This window comes from Solanum lycopersicum, chromosome 7 (assembly GCF_036512215.1).
Source record: "Solanum lycopersicum chromosome 7, SLM_r2.1".
NCBI lineage: Eukaryota > Viridiplantae > Streptophyta > Magnoliopsida > Solanales > Solanaceae > Solanum > Solanum lycopersicum.
The window spans coordinates 7,000,861-7,026,571 of NC_090806.1; the positions used below are offsets into that span (position 1 = coordinate 7,000,861).

At 28.6% G+C, this 25,711-nt stretch overlaps 1 protein-coding gene and 1 long non-coding RNA gene across 2 annotated transcripts; one reads left to right on the forward strand and one right to left on the reverse strand.

The window, feature by feature from the left end:
- Positions 1 to 1,426: 1,426 nt before the first annotated feature.
- On the reverse strand, positions 1,427 to 5,312 carry LOC138337201 (two-component response regulator ARR14-like). Its single transcript, XM_069286836.1, has 6 exons — positions 5,162 to 5,312; positions 4,195 to 4,560; positions 3,473 to 3,549; positions 3,000 to 3,260; positions 2,689 to 2,766; positions 1,427 to 1,555 (listed from the first exon to the last, which is right to left on the reverse strand). The coding sequence occupies exons 1-6, from the start codon at positions 5,310 to 5,312 to the stop codon at positions 1,427 to 1,429; spliced, it is 1,062 nt and encodes a 353-aa protein (XP_069142937.1).
- A 4,960-nt stretch (positions 5,313 to 10,272) lies between these two features.
- On the forward strand, positions 10,273 to 11,737 carry LOC112941892 (uncharacterized). Its single transcript, XR_003247546.2, has 2 exons — positions 10,273 to 10,374; positions 10,960 to 11,737. It is a non-coding gene; the product is annotated as an uncharacterized lncRNA (long non-coding RNA).
- Positions 11,738 to 25,711: the final 13,974 nt, after the last annotated feature.

The window sequence follows — 25,711 nt, forward strand, 5'->3', positions numbered from 1 at the left end:
GATTGAAATAAAAGAAAAAAAGTTATAAAATATTTATTGACAATTATTTGCACTATGGGTTGACAAGTTATGATATGATTTTGAATTGCACTATGGAAATATCTTGGACAACATAAGTTTAAATTTTAATTTCATATAACAAAAATCTATCATTTCCATTCTACAAAAATTTAAGAAAAAATCCAATTGATAACTTATTTGTCCAACTACTTGGGAAGCCTTTCAAATCGAAGGTAAATCATCATCACTAATTGACTGGGGAAATGAAGTGGGTGAAAATAAACTGATAGTGTATACAACCTTTTTTTTCAATTAAGTTTATAATTATAATTTCATAATATAATATTTGATGATTAATAAATTAGATCAAGTACTGAAGGTTAGTTACAAAATGAAGTAGGAAGAGAAGGCGCACGAAAATAGAGTTTGAATCTGCACAGGGTCCAATAAAAGATAATTGCTTTTGAAGACACTGAATATTGTAGCTTTTTCAACAAAAGGCAAGAAGTGGTAGAGGGAGCACACAAGAAAGAAGAACTAGAGTTAGGTTTTCATTTTTAGTAGGTTTATTGTTTGTTTGACTTGAAATTGTTATTGAGTTGTAATAGTTCTATGTTTGAAAATGACTTGGTGAGAGTTGTAACTGTAAGCCGTTATGAGTTATGACTTCTTGGAGACGAGATAACAATTAGATTTAATCGTTGGAGTTGAAGTACTAGACCTATTCTTTTAGATTATAGAGTTGTAATCTAAAATCACTCTTTGAAGTTAGTGAGAAGATGCTGAAAATTCTACACCTGTTAGGTTGTGGTTTTTCTTCCTTGAATAAGAAGGTTTTCAATAATAAATGTTTACATGATTCAATTAAAGTATTACAAGTACCAAATTCATGTATCAAATAGGTGGTACAGTTCAATTGGTATTAGAGTAGGTCTGTCATTCAAAAAAATAAAATTTGAAAATGATCAATAGTTGCACCACCTACTGCTCAAGGAGCGTCACAAACAAGACCATCACTATTAAATGGAAAGTACTATGGATATATGGTGGATAATAGAATAATGGATAATCTGATAGGAGAAAATTCAAATCTCTTTAGTGTTATTCTAGACGGTCCTACCACTCCAGACATGTACACCATAATTCACTCAACTCTGGTATTGTACTTTCAAAAAAATAATGCTTTGTGATCTAACACACAAAATGTATATAAGAAACTACCTCGAGTTCATGATCCAAGAAAAGACTATTGAGTAATGACCAATCTTCTGCAGTAAAAATTTCATGATCTCCTGACTGCATAGTAAAATAAGAAATCGAATTTGTAAGTATTTTTTATTAAAAAAATATTATTTTGAATTTCATTAATTTTTTTTTTGTGTGTGTGTAACAAAATGATAGTGCGTATAAACTTTCTCAATTTTCTTTACTTTATAGCAAAATGTTCATTGACCAAATGAAGAGTATGAAAAATTACCCCAATCTCTAATTTTGAGGGAACATCAAAATGATCGAACAATGCATCCTCTGCAGTAACACCTCCATAGATTTCTTGCTACATAGTGAAAGAAGACACCAAAAATAATTATAAGCATATTTACTGAAAAATATTTTCTTTAAGTATATTTCAAAAGTTATAATATGATAAAAGAATGTCACATTTCCTTATATGTTAAATATTTAAAGATACAATTCTTCTTTTACTCTTGTTGGTCCCATTTAATTATAAAATAGTACTCTAATATATTTATGAGAAGAAAAAAAATAAGTTAACTGTTTTGAAGGATAATTTGATAAACATTTTAGAGTCTTCATTATTTCTTAAATTTTGCGTCAGATGTTATCATATAAAATGGGACAAAGAGAGTATAATTCTAATTTTCATTATCGAATTATTTTATATGATACACATTTAGACTTTCATAAAACAAAACTTGATCATTTTTGTTCTACCAAAATGTAAGAAATTACATTATTATCATGATTGTGTACAAATTTACTTATTTTGCTTAACTCTCAAATTATATTTTCAAAATATACTTACTCTCTCCATTACTTTTTAGTTGCTAAGTTGCACTATTCTTCCTGCATTCCTTTTTAGTTGTCATGTTGGATTTTTTCAGAGTTAGTTTTACTAATTTCAAAATCTAAAGTAGATTACATTAATTTGAGATTTTAAAATAAAAATTTAAATATTTAAAAACTATCTAAAAAGTAATATAAAATACATCTTTTTTCTGTATCAATATAATTAAAAATATATCTTAAAGTATCAGTCAGACACTCAAAAAGAAAATTATGACAACTAAAAAAGAACGGATGAAGTAATATTCTATCACCAAATATAGGTATACGAAAAAATACATCTTTCTTCTGCAGTAATACTTGCATATTTTCCTTGCTGTAAAATAAAATAAAACACCAGAAATTAAAAATTAACCAATCAAATTATTTGAAAATCGGACAAAATTAATAGCGTGTATTATTTGCTTAATTGGAGTATTTTTTCTTGTAATAACACCTCCGTAATTTTCTTGTTACACATTAAAATAATACATCAAAATTACAAGCGTAGTTACTATTACCATGTTGTATTCATAAATTATTATATAATTTTAAGTACACTAAACTAACTTAACTCTATAAATTAATATTTTCAGAAAATAAGACAGATATATGAAAAATTACCTCCAAATTCGAATTTGGAAGAACATTACCAAGTTGTAACGATATTCCATCAGCATTAATACCTTCATGATTTCCTTGCTACATAATGAAATAAGATATAAAAAAATTATATGAAGATTTAATAATAATTAATTTTACACTATTTATTTGTAAGATATTATATAATTTGCTAATAGTTATCCCCTTCTCATTCTTGTTAGGTTGGTACACTAAAAATCATCAAATATTTACGTTAGAAAGGCTATAACTTTCTAAACATAAAAGCATACTAGAAAATAAATAAGAAAACGTATAAAATCAGAAGTACGTACCAATTTACAAGGCTTCTGATTAAGATGTCGACTTAATATATTAGAAAAACTTCTATCTTTTTCATAATTAGACATGAAGTTTCGAAGATCAGGCTCAGTATCAGGGCCAGCATTGTTGAGATTATTTGTCATAATTTGTGGAGCTAAAGCTGAAATATGGTCAGTCGTTATTGACAATTGATTAGCATTACCAGATATGGTTTTACTCGAATCCAAAACCACTTCTGGATTAGATTTTTTATCCAAGGTCAAACGATATTTCTGCAAAGTGTACAAATATAAATATAATAAATCACTATTAACTCTTTACTTTATTAGTATTTAGTATTTTTCTCGTTTCATCTCAAAAAATAATATTTATTTTTCTATATGTGAATTTATCATATAAATTCCTAAAATGATAAATATTTTTACTTTTAAAAAGTAAAAAGAGGTTGATAGAAAATATAAACATCAAAGATAATTATTTAAACCTGGAGGTGGCTAGCAATCTGTGTTTTACTCAGCTCAGGCATATTCATAAGTTCATGAACTTTTTTGGGACAAGCATCTGCAAAAAAAATATAGATATATATACATACATACATACATACATACATACATACATACATACATACATACATACATATATATATATATATATATATATATATATATATATATATATATATATATATATATATATATATATATATATATATATATATATATATCATGTTTATTTCCTGGTTTACTCAAATCGAAATATATATACAAGTAGTGATGGAGGCAGAAAATTTACTAAGGAACGTTAAAATAATACAAAAATAGATATATGTAGAGAGTGAGACGAGTCACTTAAGTACCTACAATATATACATACATGAAATTAAAATATGAAATTAAAATTTTAATCTAGTTAAATAATGTAATTTTCGATGAAAGACTATATAATAAGACTGTGTTATATAAATATAAGAAAATGATAAAATGGTGACTAAATATAGAAAAGTGGACATGCATTATTGAATAAAATAAGGGGTATGTCAAGTACCTACAACATAAAGAAAAGAATTAAAATTTTAATCTAGCTAAATAATGATGAAAGGTGGCTCTATCGAAAATCACATATTTTATGGTGTTTTACATATAGATAATATTTGAATGACCTGATATTATCGAATTATTTATGTATAGGAAGACTTGCTTTTCACACCAAGTATATCAACAACTTCCACAAATTTGCTGTGAAGGGGATCCCTCCAAAGGGTATTACTCCTCTTGGCTCGTTGAGATGAATAGTCTTTATTCTCAACATCGTCATATTTTCTGATAGATTTGTCCTTCTTACTAACGGAAGACGAAGATTCAATATCAATTAGCTCATTGAGGATTTTCTCATTAGTGTTTTCTTCAAACACTTGTACAACTTGTTTTCCTTTATGCTTCTTCTTTCCCAATGAGGTGGCATAATTCCATAAATAATTTATACCATCTTGTGTTATGGGCTTCAGTATGAAGAAAACAGCTCTATTGTCAAGTCCTTTGATAAGTGTACTGTCTTTCTTATCATTTGACATAACTGACAATCACATTAAATGATAAAGATCTAAGTCATACAATTAGAACAAAATAGAGCAAAAAGGATGCTTAATAGTTCACTATAGGTAAAGTGTGAATTACGAGAGGTTTTCTAGGGATTAGTATGAAAATTTGTAGGTAACTTATTCTCCTGCAAATTTTTATACTAATCCGTATAAAAATTCCCATGTAATTCCATTCTAGATTAATCCCTATTCCGCATATCTTAAATTTCTTTCTATAAATCATACATAGTATTATTATGGTAAGTCGCTATTTCATACTCCCTCCGTTTCATTTTATGTGACAACATTTGACCAGGCATGGAGTTTAAAAAATAATAAAGACTTTGGAATGTTTGTCAAATGGTCCTTTAAAAAGTAGAATCACTTTTCTCCCTCCTCATAAAAGTACTATCTCTAAAATTAAGTGGACACTCTTTTCTCGGATTGAACAAAAAGGAAATGGTGTCACATAAAATGAGATGTAGGGAGTAGATAATATAGTATATAAAATTTGAATCATTATGAATTTAGAGTTATCAATAAAGAACGATATTTTTTTTAATTTTCATAAAAAAATATAAAGAATTATAAACTTACAACAAATGGGAATGTCAAATTCCTCAGCTATGTCTTGGTGAAATTGAAAGACATCCATTTTAAGCATGTGGATATCAGTGAGCAAAAGATCAAATGAGAGGCCACTGCTTCTAAGGCCACCCAAAGCAACTTCTACGCTATTCACTGTCATAACTGAATTAAACAAAGCAATTTTATTATTATATAAACATACAAAAAGAACAAATAATTATTACTATCACATATAGAAATATTTCAAAAATCATTTGATGAAGAATTAAAGAAATTAATTAGATAAAGTGAATATACTTCCTCAATTTCTTTTAGTTTCTTATTGCACTTGGAGTCAGGTTGACTAATTTTTAAAGTTAAATTCAATTAAATTATTTTAATATTTTTTAAAAATAAAATTTAAATATTTATAAACTATACAGAAATTACTATATATTATAATTTCATTATATTAATCTGATAAAAAAATACATTTATAATATTAGGCAATTTTCATATCAATTGACTCTTGAAAAGAAAATTGTATCAAATAAAAAGGAAAAGAGAAAATGTATATTTAAATAGGCTAAGTAAGTTTTATTGCTAAATAGAGTATCCATTCCTTAAACTAAACGAGTATACTTAAATTAATTCATTAAACTAACCTAGTATACTTACATTAATTACTTATACTAAAGGAGTATACTTACATTAATTACTAAATTGAATGGGCTTCTTGATTAAAGATCTATTTTCTTAAATGTGTTATTTTATAGATTTCTTAAATAAATTGTTATGCCCAGATTATTAAATCAGTTTATACTAGTGGCATTCTTTTTGACTAATGCTCCAAGTAATTAATAGTAAATGAGTTATTACTATTATATAAGAATTTCTTACATAAAAGGTATCTTTGTCCTTGAATAGTCTAATCTCCTGATTATTCAGAAGAGAATTCATAATTTAAAATTTATGAGTTCTTCATAACAATTTTTATGAATTATTGAGTTTTTTTAAAATTATTTAAGATAAATAATACAGAATTTCTCAAAGAAGTTATTGATATCATCGGATCGATACCCTCTACTTTCTTCATATCTCATTGCACATAAAATAATATATAGATACCAACATAACCTAATACATACGTTATAAAATTGGACCAACCCAAAATTGCATTAATTAAATGTATATTATATATAAATTTTATGTTAAAATTAGTTTTACATATATAATAAAAAAAATAGTGGTGTCTTCATGATTTTGTACAGTCAAAATTCATTAAATAGGTAATGAAAAGAACAATTGTCTTGTTTAAATTTTGATATAGTTGTATTTGATTAAATTTAGAAGGCCCTTTAATTCATTTGATGTCAGTTTTGATTTACATAAAATCTTAGATCAAGAAAAGAAAATAAAAAAATATCCTGTTTTGAAATGAAACATATGTCATCGTAACTCTAAATTTACGAACGCACACGTTAAACGGAAATTTTAAAAAAAAATAAGTTAAGTACCTTCAAATTGGGAATACTTGAGTGATGCAATAGTAGTAAGATGGCAATTGATATCATCCACAACCAGAATTCTACCCTTTTTTTTTACCTCCATTGATTTCAATTCCCCAAAAACATAAATGATAACAATTGATTGCAAGGTGTTTTAGAGTATTTTCTAAAAGGGAAACACAAATTTAAACAGATGAGCAAAAGAAGTTTTTTAAGACAACACTCCTTAACTATTATATAAACCCTTTAATAAGTCCTTTAATTTAATTTTAACACATATCTATGCCCTCCAACTTTTAATAAGTATAAATAGATGATAAAAATTGTATACAATTAAATAAGTAAATATATATGTCCTACGTGACATAATATATGTGGAAGCCACATAGAACATAAAATTGTCATGTAGGACGACACTTAAAGAGAATGTGTCTATTTGTTAATTTATAAAGTTCAGTATATATTTGTGTAAATTAAAAGTTGAAGGATAAAAATATTAATTAAAGCTAAATTAAAGAACATATTTATTTATTGTGATGGTAAACATACATTTGTGGCATTCTTTTTGTACTAGAATCTTCCTTTTGGATTGCTTAGTAAATTTGTATTTAATTTTTTTTGTCCTTTTTTGCTCTAACGCAATAAACAACTGATTAAATTAAAAGCTATTTGCCAAATTATGAATTGTATATATCTATGATCTAACCATGATTTAGATAATTAATATACAAGATATTTGCTTCAATTTTAGTAAATTCATAGTCATTCTTGCAGTCAAAGCATTCTAAAGATAAAATTTCCTTTTTCACATTTAGGCTCCATTCTGGATGTTGGTACTTGTATTAATATTTTTATATTAGTTGTTACTTGTAATTATAAATAATTGTAGTTAAAAATTATATTTAGCTGGAAAAAATAAATTTGGAGCAGATTATTTAATTATTTATTATAAATTTTAAGTCGTTGCTATTTAAAATCTTACACATTTTGTGACAATCTTTTTTATTATTAAATCACAGATTGATTAGAGACGATAAAAATATCTTTCACAAAGTATTTATATTATTAGTGACAAAAATAAATGTCTTAACTAAATCTAAATTTTTATTGCTAAAACTTAATATTTATCTACGAACTCTAATTTGTCAATATTGTAACAATATATATTTAGATGAAATTTTTTTGAGTTCAAAAATTAATAAATTTAAGAAATTTTTTTGTCATGAATTAGATACATTATTGGTGAGGGAATAATGTGTCACTCGTAACTTTAAATTCGTGACTAACACTATTTAACAAATAGTGTGAATTAATTTTTTTCGTGAAACACTTTAATGGACAAAACTTTGCGGATTTTTATGTTTCGTCACCAAAAGAATATGTCTCATACGAGCACGAAAACTAAATTTTGTCACTAAAAATGAACAATTAGTGAAGAATTTTTTTTGTTATTAGGGGCTTCAAATGGGCGTGTTGGGTCGAAATTGAGAATATTAAAATGGTTTAAAAAAAGTCGGGTTTGGTCTTGACCCCGCCCAAGTTTACTCTAGGCTCAAATGAGCAAAAAATGGTTTGGGTCTTGACCCGCCCAATTTGACCCGATTAATCTCAATAATTTAACATATTGATATTTAACTTTTATAATCACAATTTTAGCTCAAGAGTCTTTTAAAAAAATAACAAATGGATAGATAAACCCTAAAAGAATGTTAATAGATAATAATTCATACCTTAAATATAAAGGTAAGCCAGCTATCCCAACCATTGACATAGGAGCGAAGGCCTTTTACTGGACCTCGAGGATCGGCTTAAACTTGAAACTGCCTCAGAAGCAACGAGAGGCAAAAAATATATCTTAATAAAAAGTTTTAAAACTGGTTGAAATTGAAGATTGAATTGGTCTCAATTGAGGATTCTCTTCAAATGGGTTATGCTTGAATGGGTTGAGATTGAACCCAATTCAAATTATCTTGAGCCCAACCCTTAAAATTCTGAGCGGATTGGACGGGTTACCTATGTTTGGCTAATTTTTAACACCCCTAGTCGTATTTAATAGTTTCATAGCTATATATCATATTTAATTTTTTGTAGTGTATCCATGACAGTGGAATCATAGAAGGTTGGCCAATCAAAGTTAATAATCTATTCTACCATAGAATCAAACATCAAATAAGTGTGTTTGCAATAAATTTTAATGTGATCGAAAATAAATTACAATCACAAATAAAATAAGAAGAAACACGACTTTATTCATTACATTTATGTTCCTCCCTAGATTCTCTTCTCATAAGATTTTTATCCATGATTCGAGGATCGTTAGTGGCGTATTTCTCGAACTAGGATGATTTAGATTTGCCCTGTATATGAATGTACCATTAATTTATGGAATATTCAAGATCTTGTTCTCTTTAAGGAATTTTCAAGATGTATTTTAAGAGAATTCAGTATATTTTATATAAGCATAAACTAGGGTTCAGCGTTGAATAGCTTCCAAGAATTTTATTTAAAAGTGAACACGCCTTCTAAAGTCCCAATTCAAATTAAACATATCCTATAGAGTACTACAAAAATTTCAATGTTTATAAAGTGATCTCTATAGTCATCAAAACATTTGCACAACACACAAGTAGAATCTACATTCATACATGAGATAATCATTTCCCATTAATCAGTCTCTCAACATTCAACATATTTCCATGAAGGCATAAACACAAAGTGAATGTATCTTTTGGTCTATCTAACTGTTGCTAGATCTCCTAGTCATTGTAGATAAATACTCATGTCGTGGTTTCATATTTCTTGAGTAAGGAAATTTTATGTAAAATTATTGTGTTTTATTTACTTTGATTTTTTTATTTTTCATATTATTATTTTATTGGGAGACCTGATCCAATTATCATTGGTGAACTCATAATACATTCTAACACAATCACTTTGCCATGAAAGTGGAAAGAGATTCAATAAAAATTCTAATAGATAATTTGTATTTTCTAAAATAAAGATAGAATATTTTTAAAGTACCTTGTATATTTTATTTAACGTGACAAATATGTTGTATGTAAGTAAAGCCTCAATCTGAATACAAATCTGAATATTAAGATTTGTGTTAAGATTCACGTGTTTTGATCTGAATACACATCTGAATATTAAGATGTGATCTCTAAATCTAAACACTAAATAATTAATGTTGTTTGTTTTCAATATCTTTTTTCAATATCTGAATGTGCTTGTGAAATTAATATTGAATTAATAAAATATCATAAAAATTTTATTTCAACAAAACATATCATTTTTTATTAAAAAAAAGTTTTAAAAGTTAATCATGATTTGCAGTACTATTTTTTCATCCAAAAATCTTGATAAACACCAATACACCAACTGTGTTCTTGACACAGTCAATATAAGAAAACTATTAATATAAATATGTAACGACCCGCTAGGTCGTTTTGAGAACTGGAACTATTTTGACTTTTTGGTAAAATTTAAATGGAAACTTCGAAATATTCGATAACTAAGAGTATCTAGTTGATGAAAATTTTAATAAATAATTAATATAGTTAATAGTTAGTGGGCCAAATCCATAATTAATTTAATCTATTTTATACTTGACCCATGTAATTAAATTAGGTTAGTGGAATTAGCCACTTTTAATACTTAAGTATATATAGATTAGAAGAAGAAAAAAAAGGGCACAGAAACTACCGACGAAGACGTGGACAACTCATCAAATTGCAGGTGAGTTGATGAAATTTTTTGTTTTTGGCCTTGTATGATTAAATTGCTAGTATCAAAAGATAAATTAGTATTATATTAGTTAAGTTGTTAAGGAATTGGAAGTTAGCTAAACTTGGCAGTGAATGTAGCGTAAGTGTGGGTTTTTTTTGGGGATTTTTGGAGGCACAATTTGTTGAATCAATTGATAACTAATGATTATAATTAATTGAGGCACGGATTAGAAGGTTGTTTAATTAATTAGTAGTAGTAAGTAGCTAATCACTGGAAGGATTATATATGATAGTTAATTGAAATATAGTAGCCACATATAATTTTGTTCTGCCTTTTCTTTGTAGTTGGAGCTTGCTGTTACTTTGTTAATATTGAAATTATAATTGTTGTAGTTAGTGTAGTTTTAGGGAGAGATTTGAGGGTCATATTGAGGGCAGAGACGAAGTAATAATGTGAGGACTCTTGTTCCATTCCAAAGTTCTTATATATGCCAAGCGTGCCTTTGTTAAATTAATAGTAGCCTGGCTATACTTTAGGGTTTCTTTGTTTACTCTTATTATTCCTTGATTGGTTGTTGTTTGGTTACGAAAACAGTGGAAGATCCGGATTATATAAGGAAGTGTTATACGAACTTGTTTGATTACGAGTAAGGTACAATTGGTAGATTGAGAATGTCCTGAAGCTTTACGAATAGGGGAGAACTATCTTGAAGATTCGTGGCACGTATTCAACATTCAAGGTATGTTAAGACTTTTAGACTTCGTTGAGGGATGTTTTTTTTATTAAAGATTAAAATGGAATAGACAATGGGTAAGGGTGAAATATGGGGTCTTGTACCAATGGTGTGACGGGCATTGGTACGAGTACCAATGTTATAAAAAGGAAAATCTATTACTATAATATGGTATATTGTAATTTGAGAATGTCAAAGCATATGGGCATTAGCTGAAGTATTTAGTAACTTAATTTCTTGTGTGTGGTTGAACCCGTATAATTGTGATTATTGAAGTGATTATATGTCATAGCGGAATTTAATTTATTGAGATGTTGTATCATCCCTTTTGATTGATATCAAATGTAACTTAATAGGCTGAATCTGAATGATTACGATTCAGACCTCCATTAAGTGCAAACAAATGAGGCGTAAATGATTATCCTCTAACATGTTGATGATGATTTAATTATTAATAAATTTTAAATTTTACAAAGTACATATGGGTTGGATCTATAAACTTATCCGTTTAGCTTTTTATTTAATAAAAGAAAATATAAACTTCTTAAAATATAATTATTAAGTACTTGTAATTTTGGATATAAAAAGATTAATCACAAGTCTAATAAGATTTTTATAATTGTGCGAAGTGAGGAAAAATTTACTAAGACGAAGACATTTCACGTAACAATTTACAAGGAGTAACTGATTATAATTCACGGTTCTTTTCATTTTCTACACTTAAAAGGTCGTTTGGTAGAGTGTATCAGTAAAAATAATATACTTAAAAAATACATATATTAGTTATGTATATTAACAATACCTTGCTTGCTACAATTTTTATGTTATGTATAGCTTAAATTAGTTAGACGCTATTGTGTATAATGGTGTATATTACTAAAGGGTCATTTGGTAGAGTGTACAAGAATAATATTAAGTTTTATTGCTAAAAATAGAGTATCAATTCCTTAAACTAAACGAGTATACTTACATTAATTACTTAAACTAAACGAGTATACTTACATTAATTACTAGATTGAATGGGCTTCTTGATTAAAGATCTATTTTATTAAATGTGTTATTTTATAGATTTCTTAAATAAATTGTTATGCCTAGATTATTAAATCAATTTATACTAGTGGCATTCTTTTTGACTAATGCTCTAAGTAATTAATAGTAATAATGAGTTATTACTGTTATATAAGAATTTCTTACATAAAAGGTATCTTTGTCCTTAAATAGTCTAATCTCATGGTTATTCAGAAGAGGATTCATAATTTAAAGTTAATGAGTTCTTCATATCATTTCCTATAAAGTATTAAGTTTTTTAAAAATTATTTAAGATAAATAATAAAGAATTTCTCAAAGAAGTTATTGATTTCATCGGATCGATACTTTCTTCATATCTCATTGCGCATTAGATAATACGTAAATACCAACATAACCTAATACATATGTTATAAAATTGGACCAACCCAAAATTGCATTAATTAAATGTATATTATATATAGATTTTATGTTAAAATTAGTTTTACATATATAATAAAAATATAGTGGTGTCTTCATGATTTTGTACTGTCAAAATTCATTAATAGATATGGAAAGAATAATTGTCTAGTTTAAATTTTCATGTAGTTGTACTTGATTAAATTTAGAAGGCCCTTTAATTCATTTGATGTCAGTTTTGATTTAATTAAATTTAGAAGACCCTTTAATTCATTTAATGTCAATTTTGATGTACATAAACTCTTAGATCAAGAAAAAAAATAAAAAAAATACCCTATTTTGGAATGGAACACGTGTCATCACACTTTAAATTTACTATCTCGCACGTTTAACGAAAAATAAAGTACCTTCAAATTGAGAATACTTGCGTGACACAATAGTTGTAAGATGACAATTGATATCATCCACAATCAGAATTCTACCCTTTTCACTATTTTCTACCTCCATTGATTTTAATTCCCCAAAAACATAAATGATAACAATTGATTGCAAGGTGTTTTAGAGTATTTTCTAAAAGGGAAACACAAACTTAAACAGATGAGCAAAATTTTTTTTTGAAGAGAACACTCCCTAACTATTATATAAACCTTTTAATAAGTCCTTTAATTTAATTTTAACACATATTTATGTCCTCCAATTTTTAATAAGCATAAATAGATACTAAAAATTGTATGAAATTAAACAAGTAAATACATATATGTCTTACGTGTCATAATACATGTGGGACGTCACATAGGACATAAAATTGTCATGTAGGACGATACTTAAAAATAATATATTTATTTGTTTAATTTTATAAAATTCAGTTATGTAAATTAAAAGTTGAAGGACAAATTAACTAAAGTCAAATCAAGGGACATATTTATTTATTACAATGGTAACATTACATTTGTGGCATTCTTTCTGTACTATAATCTTCCTTTTGGATTGCTTTGTAGCTTTGTATTTTTTTTTTTTTGTCTTTTTTTGCTCTAATGCAATAAATAGCTGACTAAATTAAAAGCAATTTGCCAAATTATGATTTGTATATCTATGATCTAACCATTGTTGACACCCAATTTCGACCCTCCTCGGTATAAATTAGTTTTCGAGCTTCTTAAATTTCCAAACAATTTAAAATAATTAGTTTTATAAATTTTACAAAAAATAATAATAATATATGAACTTTATGTTATTTTGAATACTTGTGTCATTTTTCTTATAATTTTAGATAGCCTATATATTTTATATGATTATGTATGTAGTTGGTATATTTTACGATTTTTCTCAAAATATTTTAAATTTTAGTAAGTATTCTATTTAACTAATCAGCTTAAATTATGGTTATATTTTGAATCACTATTTTTACAATTAAAATAATTATATTACTAAGATAAAGAAGCTCGTTGATTAATTAATACAAATTCATTTTTTACTTAAGGTTTAGCCAAATTAATTATCCTAACTTATTTTGACTACTTATTAAATTAACCCCTCTTAAAATTCCAATTCAATTTTGGGCCTTTTTGCAAATGCCCTCTAATTCCCTTTCCAACCTTTTATTTTATTTTATTTCTGAGGCCCAAATTTTTTAATCAACATTTAACCCATTTTTCCTTTAATTCATTTAAAGGACCACATTTGGGCCTACTTCTTTTTCACATTCCTCTTTTATTTTCCAGCCAACCCATTCCTCCTACCCGGCCCATAATCCTTAAATCCCAAACCCAATTCCCTTCTCCCCCTTTTTCCTTTCGACCCACCCTGACCCGATTCCCCTTCTTCCTCTCCTACACGCATTCCCCAGAAAAAACAGAACATGCATGTAAAAAAAATCCCATAAATTTCGCAACCCATTAGCCGTTTATCGCGCTTTCTGGACTTACCAATCACTCCTCGAGCCGTCCCCCTCCTCTGCAAGTCGTACGAGGGCGTTGGAGGACAGGCCCAGGTGGAGAAATCTCCTTTCTCCATCGTCCTTTGCTTGCAAATTCGATGATTGCGATCGCTTGTTCTGTTGAAGGTTCGTACTCGTTTAGCTGGCGTCCTTATCCTTTGGGTGAAGAGAGAATTTTGAATTGAAAAGGGGACATGGAATCACGAATTTGCCCCAAACCTTCTTTCGTTTTCCCCCCGCTCTCCACCTTTGAGAAATGACTATATATACTACCATTTCCTCACTGTTTGAGGGGTTGGTTATGTGGATATTATCATTGTTACAAAAATACAAACAATCACAAAGAATTGAAGAAAATAAGGCACTAGTTCGGGGGTAGTTTACACACTAGTGGTTGAAGGCAACCTATAGAAATCGAATTTGGAAGTGAAAGTTTACGCCCCAAACGTTGGAATCGGCTTTATTACAATCTAAAGTTTCATCCCTTCCTCGTTCTATTCTCATTCCGTCACTGTTTCCAGAGTTCGTCACAGTGATCAGATTTTTATTGTAGTCGTGGAAGGTCGTCTCCTTTACCAGCAAAGTCTTAGTCGCTGCTCGGAGAAAGGTAATGCTTCCTTTTATTTATATCTTGTTTCAGTGTTGAATGTGATGCGATGAGTATTGTTGTTTCCTCTGTTTCGTCACTGTTTTGGTTTACTCGTTTCGACTTCTATGCTCTTCTTCGAAAGATTGTTTGATGTGATTGATTCATTGGTTATTGTGACGAGTATGCTTCAACTTTGTTAAGTTCCATTTGGAACTGCTCGTATGCAGTTCTTTGGTTCGATTGTATTGTGTTTAGCTTAATATGTAAGTTCGAAATGAATTCTCATATTGTTTGTCGGATAGTCTTTATTTGCTTGTCTTGAGGATGTTGTGGTGAAGGTTCATGGCAGGTCATTATTTTGAATCAATGTTTGAACTCTTGTAATGAATCTGTTGGCTCAAATTTGGTTCCAGCCATGCTCATTTGCCATTTAACTCGATTCTATTGGCTACATCTTCGATGTTTTGATGTTTAGAGACTAAATGAGTTTGGAGTATCTCTGTAAATTCATGTGAATTTAGTTGTTTTTGTTCTTTTTGAATTCATATGAACAAGTTTTTTGTTTTTTGCTTTGCTTGAAGTATTTCTTTCTTCCATTTAAATGCACCATTGTTTTAAAGTTCTTCATCGATTGGGTTATACTTCCAATCGTTTCTTTCTATGCTACTTGTTGTAACTAATTCATATTTACTAATCATGTTCTTTCTTTCCCATCAAATGAGGTGCATGTTGGAAACCCCAAACTGATTTTGAACACTAGAGGTTGGTTAAGAAAAAGCAATAAGCATTGTAGTTATGGCATACATGATCAAACTTGGAAAGATAAATGAGTCATTGAGGACTATTTAACAGGAGCATATAAAACCTTCATGGACAGTGGCCTTTGTAGTTGACTCCCTTAATCCGAAGTCCTACAGCGAGTTAAATGAACTATTTTCTTGCCTAGTTTGATTAATAGTTGGATTGTGCGTGATCAAAATTCGTCTCTGTCTTGTGTAGCTGTTTCCTTTCATATTTGCAGCTCACTTCCTTCATTCTTAATGGTTCCATTTCTGCATTTTTGATTTTGAAGTATTGTTTTTGAAATTTCGAGTAAACTATATGTTGTTGCTTTCATACATTCAAGCATGCATAGCCGAAGTTTGTAGGATTTTGTTTAAGTTATGTCTTGCTCCGTCTCCGACTTGCTTTCTAGTTGTGTTTGTTTGATGTCAATCGCATGGATTATCATTATTATTTTGTTTACGGGTGACATTAATGTTATTATGTGATATTCAATTCTACCCTCCTAATTCCTTTTCTTTTGTCTTGTTTGTTTGCATGTAAAACTATTCTCGAGTCCTCATGGACCTCACTCCAATTCCTTGCACCTTCTCGTTGAGTCATAAAGGCTCAAAACACCCTTCCTGAGTCAGTCAACCTCTTGAAAGGATGTACGGGTCAGAAAAACCAACAGAGGCTGCTGGAAAATTACAGTTTGCAGGTGTTGAAGAAAGTTGTATGCCATCTATATACACATGTTATACCCTGATATACAGGTTGAAAGGCGTACAGGAAGCAAAAATCAAAATCTGGGTTGATAGCTATCCAGATACACTGCTTAAAAGTAGGTTTCAACTTTTGAAAGTTGAAAACAGACTAATATACAGCTTGTATACACTGATATACATAGATGTTATACCTTAAATAGGTGTAAAAAATATGAATGGCAAGTTAACGTACAGGGACGCTAATTTCATATAAAATATAGGAATAGGCAATGAATACGTGCATAGGATACATCCCTTATACATTGGTATACATCTCTTGGGCGACGATATACAATTGTTAAACAGGTTTTAAATAGTACAGGTACAAATACGCAGAAATAATTTGGAAAATACAGGAAAAATAGCGGAAAATGTGTATTCGAACAATGCATGGCTCAAAAGTCCCAAATAATGGATTGGATATACACCGTATACAATAGTATACATCTTGTGTATACTTCTTATTTCTTACAGGAAACGGGCCAGGGCCCTTTTCAGCAAAAGTGTTTAATAGGCCTAAAGGCCAATTTGTTTTGCATGATTTGAATTGTTGAAAAGGGCCCAAATTCAAATAGTTGTTCACACCCAATTTCGACCCTCCTCGGTATAAATTAGTTTTCGAGCTTCTTAAATTTCCAAACAATTTAAAATAATTAGTTTTATAAATTTTGTAAAAAATAATAATAATATATCAACTTTATGTTATTTTGAATACTTTTGTCATTTTTCTTATAATTTTAGATAGCCTATATATTTTACATGATTATATATGTAGTTGGTATATTTTACGATTTTTTCACAAAATATTTTAAATTTTAGTAAGTATTCTATTTGACTAATTTAGCTTAAATTATGGTTATATTTTGTATCACTATTTTTACAATTAAAATAATTATATTACTAAGATAAAGAAGCTCGTTGATTAATTAATACAAATTCATTTTTTATTTAAGGTTTAGCCAAATTTATTATCCTAACTTAATTTGTCTATTAATTAAATTAACCCCTCTTAAAATTCCAATTCAATTTTGGGCCTTTTTGCAAATGCCCTCTAATTCCCTTTCCAACTTTTTTTTTTATGGAAAATTTAGCTTACTAGTCAAAAAAATTAACTTATTTAGTGATAATACCCATACTTTAATAATATTAGTAAACATGTCAAAAAGGTCATTATTTTAAAAATAAATAATTATTCTGATATTATTAGTTTTTTTCTCTCATTAGTTACACTTTTTTTTCTCTCTCACTTCATATATTACACATTTTTCTATATTTATGTAATTGGATAAATATTAATGTCATTTTAATTTTTCTGCCTCTTTTCTTAAGCTTATCAATTACATTTTCTATTATTCTCATTTAATTTCATTGCAAGATTTGAAGATTAACATTGATTTGGGTATTATGTTTTTCAGATTCTTTATTTATTTACAAACTGATTTTAGTGTGTGTTTTTTTTTTTTTTTGTTTTGTTGTTATTCTTAAAACATTTTTTATGGTTTGATACTACATAATTCTCTGTACAATGGACATTTCAAGAGAGTTACTAGAGGTATTGGACAAAATAATCAAAGTTCTTCCGATTTTCCATAATTTAATTTTTTTTCACTCAAGAATTAAACAACAATGTAGATTCCGCTTCTAAATCTAAGGAGGATATACGATGGGCATTGATATGCAAAATCCCACACAAATTCATAACCATGAAGTTGAAGAAGATTAATTTGTTGGAGAAGAGGTTGTTGTTGGGTTTTTTTGCATGTTCTGTGTCTTGCATTTTTAGTTTAATTTGTTTAGTAATTTTTAAGATTCAAAAAAATTCATATTACAATGCGTTTGAAAGTGTATATGGAATTTTTATTATGTTATAGTTAATATTTATTTTTGTATTTCATATATTTTTGTTGTATTTTGTGTTCTGTTTTTCTTTTTCTGTTAGTTATATCAATGTAACACATTATATAAGTTTGATTGTGTATATTTCATAGTTTTAATGTTTTTTGTATTCATAGATTTGGAAGTGTATATTGAATTTTGTTGTTGTTTTAGTCAGTAGGTATTGTATTTTGTATTCATAGATTTGGAATTGTATTTCATATATTTAATTCATTTTGTATTCGGTTTTTTTTTTTTGTGATAGTTATGTCAATGTATAACAGTTAGTATTTATTTTTGTATTTCATAGTTTTATTGTTTTTTGTATTCATAAATTTGGAAGTATATATTGAATTTTGATACTGTTTTAGTCAGTATGTATTTTTACAATTAATAGTTGTATTCATTAAAAAATTATGTTGCATTGTTTCTGAATTTGACATTTTTTTCTAATTTGTATTTATTCTAAAGGTATGTCAACTAGTAATGCATTTTATTTAAGAATGAGTACACCAAATATTCAATTATTTCTTTTCAATTTTATATTTCATTCACTTTTTCATCATACTAATTTTTTATATTTTATATATTATTATACAAAATTCTAAATAAAAACTAGAATAAATAGAAATACAAATAAAATACATATTTGAAATGAATACATACAAGATTTTTGAAAAAAAATTAACTATATAGGGAAAAAATATATGAATACATTCGGCATATCTATTGGAATGAATACAAACTAATAAAAAACTATAATAAATATAAATAGAATATATTGTGGAATGAATAAAATTTTAAAAACGTAAAAATTCTGGAGAAAAAAAAAGAACAAAGTTTAAAGTTTATTTGAAAATGTAACTAATGAGAAAATTAAGTGATCCTTACCTTTTTTGAAATATTCTCTCCTTTGATTTTCTCCCTTTTGTTATTAAATAATTATATTCTTTAAATAAAAACAAATAATAAAAACATAAATAAAAACATAAATGTGGACATTTTTATTAAATATTGAAAAGTGTTGCTAATGAGCCCTCTTAAATGTCAAAATATTGACATGTTGAAAAATTTCGCTTTTTTTATTTCCCAGGTCCAAATTTTTTAATCAGCAGCCCACTTTAACCCATTTTCCCTTTAATTCATTTAAATGACCAGATTTGGGCCTACTTTTTTTTCCAATTCCCCTTTTATTTTCAAGCCAGCTCATTCCTCCTACCCGGCCCATAATCCCTAAATCCCTAACCCAATTCCCTTCTCCCCCTTTTTCCTTTCGACCCATCCCCGACCCGATTCCCCTTCTTCATCTCCTACACGCATTCCCCAGAAAAAAACAGAATATGTGCGTAAAAAGAAAATCCCAGAAATTTAGCAACCCATTAGCCGTTTCTCGCGCTGTCTGGCCTTACCCCTCAATCCTCGAGTCGTCCCCCTCCTCTGCAAGTCGTACGAGGGCGTTGGAGGACAGGCCCAGGTGGATAAAATCTCCTTTCTCCATCGTCCTTTGCTTGAAAATTCGATGGTTGCGATGGCTTGTTCTGTTGAAGGTTCGTACTCGTTTAGCTGCCGTCCTTATCCTTTGGGTGAAGAGAGGATTTCGAATTCAAAAGGAGACATGAAATTACGAATTTGCCCCAAACCTTCTTTCGTTTTCCCCCCGCTCTCCACCTTTGACAAATGGCTATATATACTACCATTTCCTCACTGTTTGAGGGGTTGGTTTTTCTGGCTATTATCACTGTTACAAAAATACAAACAATCACAAAGAATTGAAGAAAATAAGGCACTAGTTCGGGAGTAGTTTACACACTAGAGGTTGAAGGCAACCTATAGAAATCGAGTTTGGAAGTGAAAGTTTAGGCCCCAAACGTTGGAAGCGGCTTCATTTCAGTCTAAAGTTTCATCCCTTCCTCGTTCTATTCTCATTCCATCACTGTTTCCAGAGTTCTTCGCAGTGGTCAGATTTCTATTGTAGTCGTGGAAGGTCGTCTCCTTTACCAGCAAAGTCTCAGTCGCTGCTCGGAGAAAGGTAATGCTTCCTTTTATTTGCGTCTTGTTTCAGTGTTGAATGTGATGCAATGAATATTGTTGTTTCCTCTGTTTCGTCACTGTTTTGGTTTACTCGTTTCGACTTCTATGCTCTTCTTCGAAAGATTGTTTGGTGTGATTGATTCATTGTTAATTGTGACGGGTATGCTTCAACTTTGTTAAGTTCCATTTGGGTCTGCTCGTATGCAGTTCTTTGCTTCGATTGTATTGTGTTTAGCTTGAATATGTAAGTTCGAAATGAGTTCTCATATTATTTGTCGAATAGTCTTTATTTGCTTGTCTTGAGGATGTTGTGGTGAAGGTTCATCGCAGGTCATTATTTTGAATCAATATTTGAACTCTCGTAATGAATCTGTTGGCTCAAATTTGGTTCCAGCCATGCTCATTTGTCGTTTAACTAGATTCTGTTGGCTACATCTTCGATTTTTGATGTTTAGAGACTAAATGAGTTTGGAGTATCTCTGTAAATTCATGTGAATTTAGTTGTTTTTGTTCTTTATGAATTCATATGAACAAGGTTTTTTTTTTTGCTTTGCTTCAAGTATTTCTTTCTTCCATTTAAATGCACCACTTTTTTAAAGTTCTTCATTGGTTGGGTTATACTTCTAATCGTTTCTTTCTATGCTACTGCTGTAACTAATTCATATTTACAAATCATGTTCTTTCTTTCCCATCAAATGAGCTGCATGTTGGAATCCCCAAACTGATTTTGAACACTAGAGGTTTGTTAAGAAAAAGCAATAAGCATTGTAGTTATATCATACATGATCGAATCTGGAAAGATAAATGAGTCATTGAGGACTATTTAACAGGAGCATATAAAACCTTCATGGACAGTGGCCTTTGTAGTTGACTCCCTTAATCCGAAGTCCTACAGCGAGTTAAATGAACTGTTTTCTTGCCTAGTTTGATTAATAGTTGGATTGTGCGTGATCAAAATTCGTCTTTGTCTTGTGTAGCTGTTTCCTTTCATATTTTGCAGCTCACTTCCTTCATTCTTAATGGTTCCATTTCTGCATTTTTGATTTTGAAATATTGTTTTTGAAATTTCGAGTAAACTATATGTTGTTGCTTTCATACATTCAAGCATGCATAGCCGAAGTTTGTAGGATTTTGTTTAAGTTATGTCTTGCTCCGTCTCCGACTTGCTTTCTAGTTGTGTTTGTTTGATGTCAATCGCATGGATTATCATTATTATTTTGTTTACGGGTGACATTAATGTTATTATGTGATATTCAATTCTACCCTCCTAATTCCTTTTCTTTTGTCTTGTTTGTTTGCATGTAAAACTATTCTCGAGTCCTCATGGACCTCACTCCAATTCCTTGCACCTTCTCGTTGAGACATAAAGGCTTAAAACACCCTTCCCGAGTCAGTCAACCTCCTGAAAGGATGTACAGGTCGGAAAAACCAACAGAGGCTGCTAGAAAATTACAGTTTGCAGGTGTTGAAGAAAGTTGTATACCATCTATATACACATGGTATACCCTGATATACAGGTTGAAAGGCGTATAGGAAGCAAAGATCAAAATATGGGTTGATAGAAGTCCAGATACACTGCTGATAAGGAGCTTTCAACTTTCGAAAGTGTAAAAACAGGATGATATACATCCTGCATACACTGATATACAGAAATGCTATACCTTAAATAGGTGTAAAAAAATATGAATGGCAGATTAACGTTCAGGGACGCCAATTTCAGATAAAATACAGGAATAGGCAATGAATACGTGCATAGGATACAGACCGTATACATTGGTATACATCTTTTTGGCGACGATATACAATTGTTAAACAGGTTTAAAAATGGTACAGGTACAAATACGCAGAAGTAATTTGGAAAATACAGGGAAAATAACGGAAACTGTGTTCGAACAATGCAGGGCTCAAAAGTCCCAAAAAATAGATTGAATATACACCGTATACAGTAGTATACATCTTGTGTATACTTCTTATTTCTTACAGGAAACGGGCCAGGGCCCTTTTCAGCAAAAGTTTTTAATAGGCCCAAAGGCCAATTTGTTTTGTAGGATTTGAATTGTTGAAAAGGGCCCAAATTCAAATAGTTCAATATAGGACAGGTGGGCCAAAGCCCAACTTAATGATTTTGGGTATCTAGCCCAAAGTCAAATATTATTTTTCTTCTTTATTTATTATTTGTTTGAATTAATTAATATGTTGGTAGAATTTTAATAATCTCCTAAAGCACAGTCATTTTTTATTATTTTAAATTTTACTATTTTATTTGTTTGCTTTTATCACCATTTAGTTTTCCTTAAGTTAATTTCCTTTAGATGTTCTCCTTTAGAAATAAATAAAAAAAATGGAATAAAATATGTTAAAATGAATTTTCTCTTTACTTAGTTAAAAAAAATTATTTTAAAAGTCATTTAGTCAAATCACCGGTCAACCGCAAGTTAGCGGGCATCCCGAGGGCCTAACACCTTCTCGGGATGTACATTGAACTTCGAACCTTTTTCAATTGATTTTATCTGTTTTGAATCTTTGAAAATTTTAAATTTTTCTTGATTTTATCAAAAATTGAGTAGCGACTCCTTAATTTGGAAAGTCAATTTTTCTTAAATAATAAGATTAATTGATTTTACGAAACCGAGTCATCTTCACACCATTTTAAAACAAATAGTAGTATATTTTTAAAATAAAACAACCATGATTTAGATAATTAATATCTAAGATATTTGCTTCAATTTTAGTAAATTTTCAATCATTCTTGCATTCAATAGCATTCTAAAGATAAAATTTCCTTTTTCACATTTAGTCTCAATTCTAGATGTTGGTACTTGTATTATTGTTGTCAGTTGTAATTATAAATAATTGTAATTAAAAAATTATATTTAGTTGTAAAAGAAATTTTTAGCAAAAAATTTAATTATTTGTTATAAATTTTAAGTTGTCGTTATTGAAAATCTGACATATTTTATGACAATTTTTTTGCTATCACTAAATCACATATTGATTAGAGACGATAAAATATTTATCAACCAATTATTTATATTATTAGTGACGAAAATAAATTTCTTAACTAAATCTAAATTTTTATTGCTAAAACTTAATATTTAACTACGAGGTTTAATTTGTTGATATTGTAACAACATATTTTTGGAAGAAATTTTTTTGAGTCCAAAAATCAATAAATTTAAGGCAAATTTTATCATGAATCATATACATTATTGGTTATCATGAATCATATACATTATTGGTAAGGAAATAATGATTCACTGGTAACTTTAAATTCGTTACTAACACTACTTAACAAATGATGCGAGTTAATTTTTTGTGAAAACTTTAATGGACAAAATTTTGTAAATTTTTATGTTTCGTCATCAAAATTATGTGTCTCATATATTTAAGCACGAAAAATAAATATTGTCATTAAAAATAAATAATTAGTGAAGAATTTAATGATGTATCTAACAGTTTTGTAGTTATATATCATATTTGTTGTAGTGTGTATCCATGATTGTGGAGTGATAGAAGGTTGGCCAATCAACATTAGTAATGTATTCTACAATTGATTACCATAGAAACACACATCAACTAAGTGTATTTACAATAAAATTTAAAGTGACAGAAAATAAACTGCAATCACAAATAAAATAAGAAGAAACATGATTTTATTCATTAAGATTGCGGGTACAATTCTGTTCCTCCCTTTATTCTTCTCTCGTAAGATTTATCCATTATTCGAGGGCCGTTAGTAGCGTATTTCTCGAACTGAGATGATTTAGATTTGACCTCTATATGAATATTCCATCAATTTGCGGAATATTCAAGATTTTGATCTTTTAATGGAATTTTCGAGGTACCTTTTAAGAGAATTTAATACCCTTTATATATGCATAAATTAAGGTTTAATGTTGAGTAGCCTTCAAGTATTCTAATTTTAAAAACTGAATACACCTTCTAGAATCTCAATTCAAATTAAACACGTCTTATAGAGTACTACAAAATTTCAATGTCCCTATATTCATAAAAATATTTGCACTAACACACAAGTAGAATCTACATTCATACAGGAGATAACACATTTTCCATTTATTCAGTATCTTAGCAATCAACATATTTCCATGAATGCATAAACCCAAAGTGAATGTATATTTTGGTCAATGCTGGTTCTTAAATATCAACCCCTAACATCTAACTGTTGCTAAGATATCTAAATAATTGTAGATAAATACTCACGTCGTGGTTTCATATTTCTTGAGTAAAGAGATTTCACGTAAAATTATTGTGTTTGATTTACTTTGAGTTATTATTTATTTTTCATATTATTATTTTATTGAGTGACCTGATCCAGTTATCACTGGTGAACTCATAATACATTCTAACATAATCACTTTGCCTATGAAAGTTGAAAGAGCTTCAAAAAAGATCCTAATAGAATAGTTAGTATTTTTTAAAATAAAGATAAAATATTTTTAAAAGTAACTTGTATATTTTATTTAACGTGATAAATATTTTGTAGAGCAACTTGCACATATAACAAACACAAAACTTATGTTTGTTTGCTATAGCAAAGTTTGCATAATTGCACTCCATAGCAAACACAAATATGTATAATTCGCTATACACAAAGAACCAATTCTATAATTCGCTATACATATACCAAAGAAAGAAGTTGAATACAAATCAATTGTATAATTTGTGTATGTATAAAATTAGAAAGAGAGAAAGACAAAAGAAAATTGCGCAGGGAAATTTTAATATTATATAATTATAAGTGTATAGAACGAAAATATACGTATTTGTATGTGTATATACAATTTTCTCTCGCTTTATACAAACAGAAACACAATTTATACATTTTGTTTCTGTTTGTATAAGCGATAGAGACGAGGGTGGCGAGTGAGAGAGGGAGTGTGGCGAGTGAGAGTTTGAGGGAGAGAGGTGACTGGCAAACAGTTCGCTACACGACACAATTAAATCAAAGTGTGGTTATTAACATTTAATTTGATTTGTTAATTTGTCATTATATATATAATGTTGATGATGATTTAATTGTTACTTTAATTTTTAAATTTTACAAAATACATATGGATTGAATCTATAAACTTATTTGTTTAGTTTGTTTTCTTTTTTAAAAAAATACAAATTTCTTAAAACATAATTAGTAAGTACTTGTAATTTTGGGTTTAACAAATTATTTGTAAATCATATAAGATTTTTATAATCGTGCCAAGTGTGGAGAA

Coding starts and splice junctions, on each gene's coding strand:
- LOC138337201 (XM_069286836.1), bottom strand. CDS start 5,312: ATGACAGTGAATAGCGTAGAAGTTGCTTTGGGTGGCCTTAGAAGCAGT. Junction 3,550..4,194: donor GGAAGTTGTTGATATACTTG/GTGTGAAAAGCA, acceptor TTTTTTTTGCAG/ATGCTTGTCCCAAAAAAGTT. Junction 1,556..2,688: donor TTCCAAATTCGAATTTGGAG/GTAATTTTTCAT, acceptor TTCACTATGTAG/CAAGAAATCTATGGAGGTGT.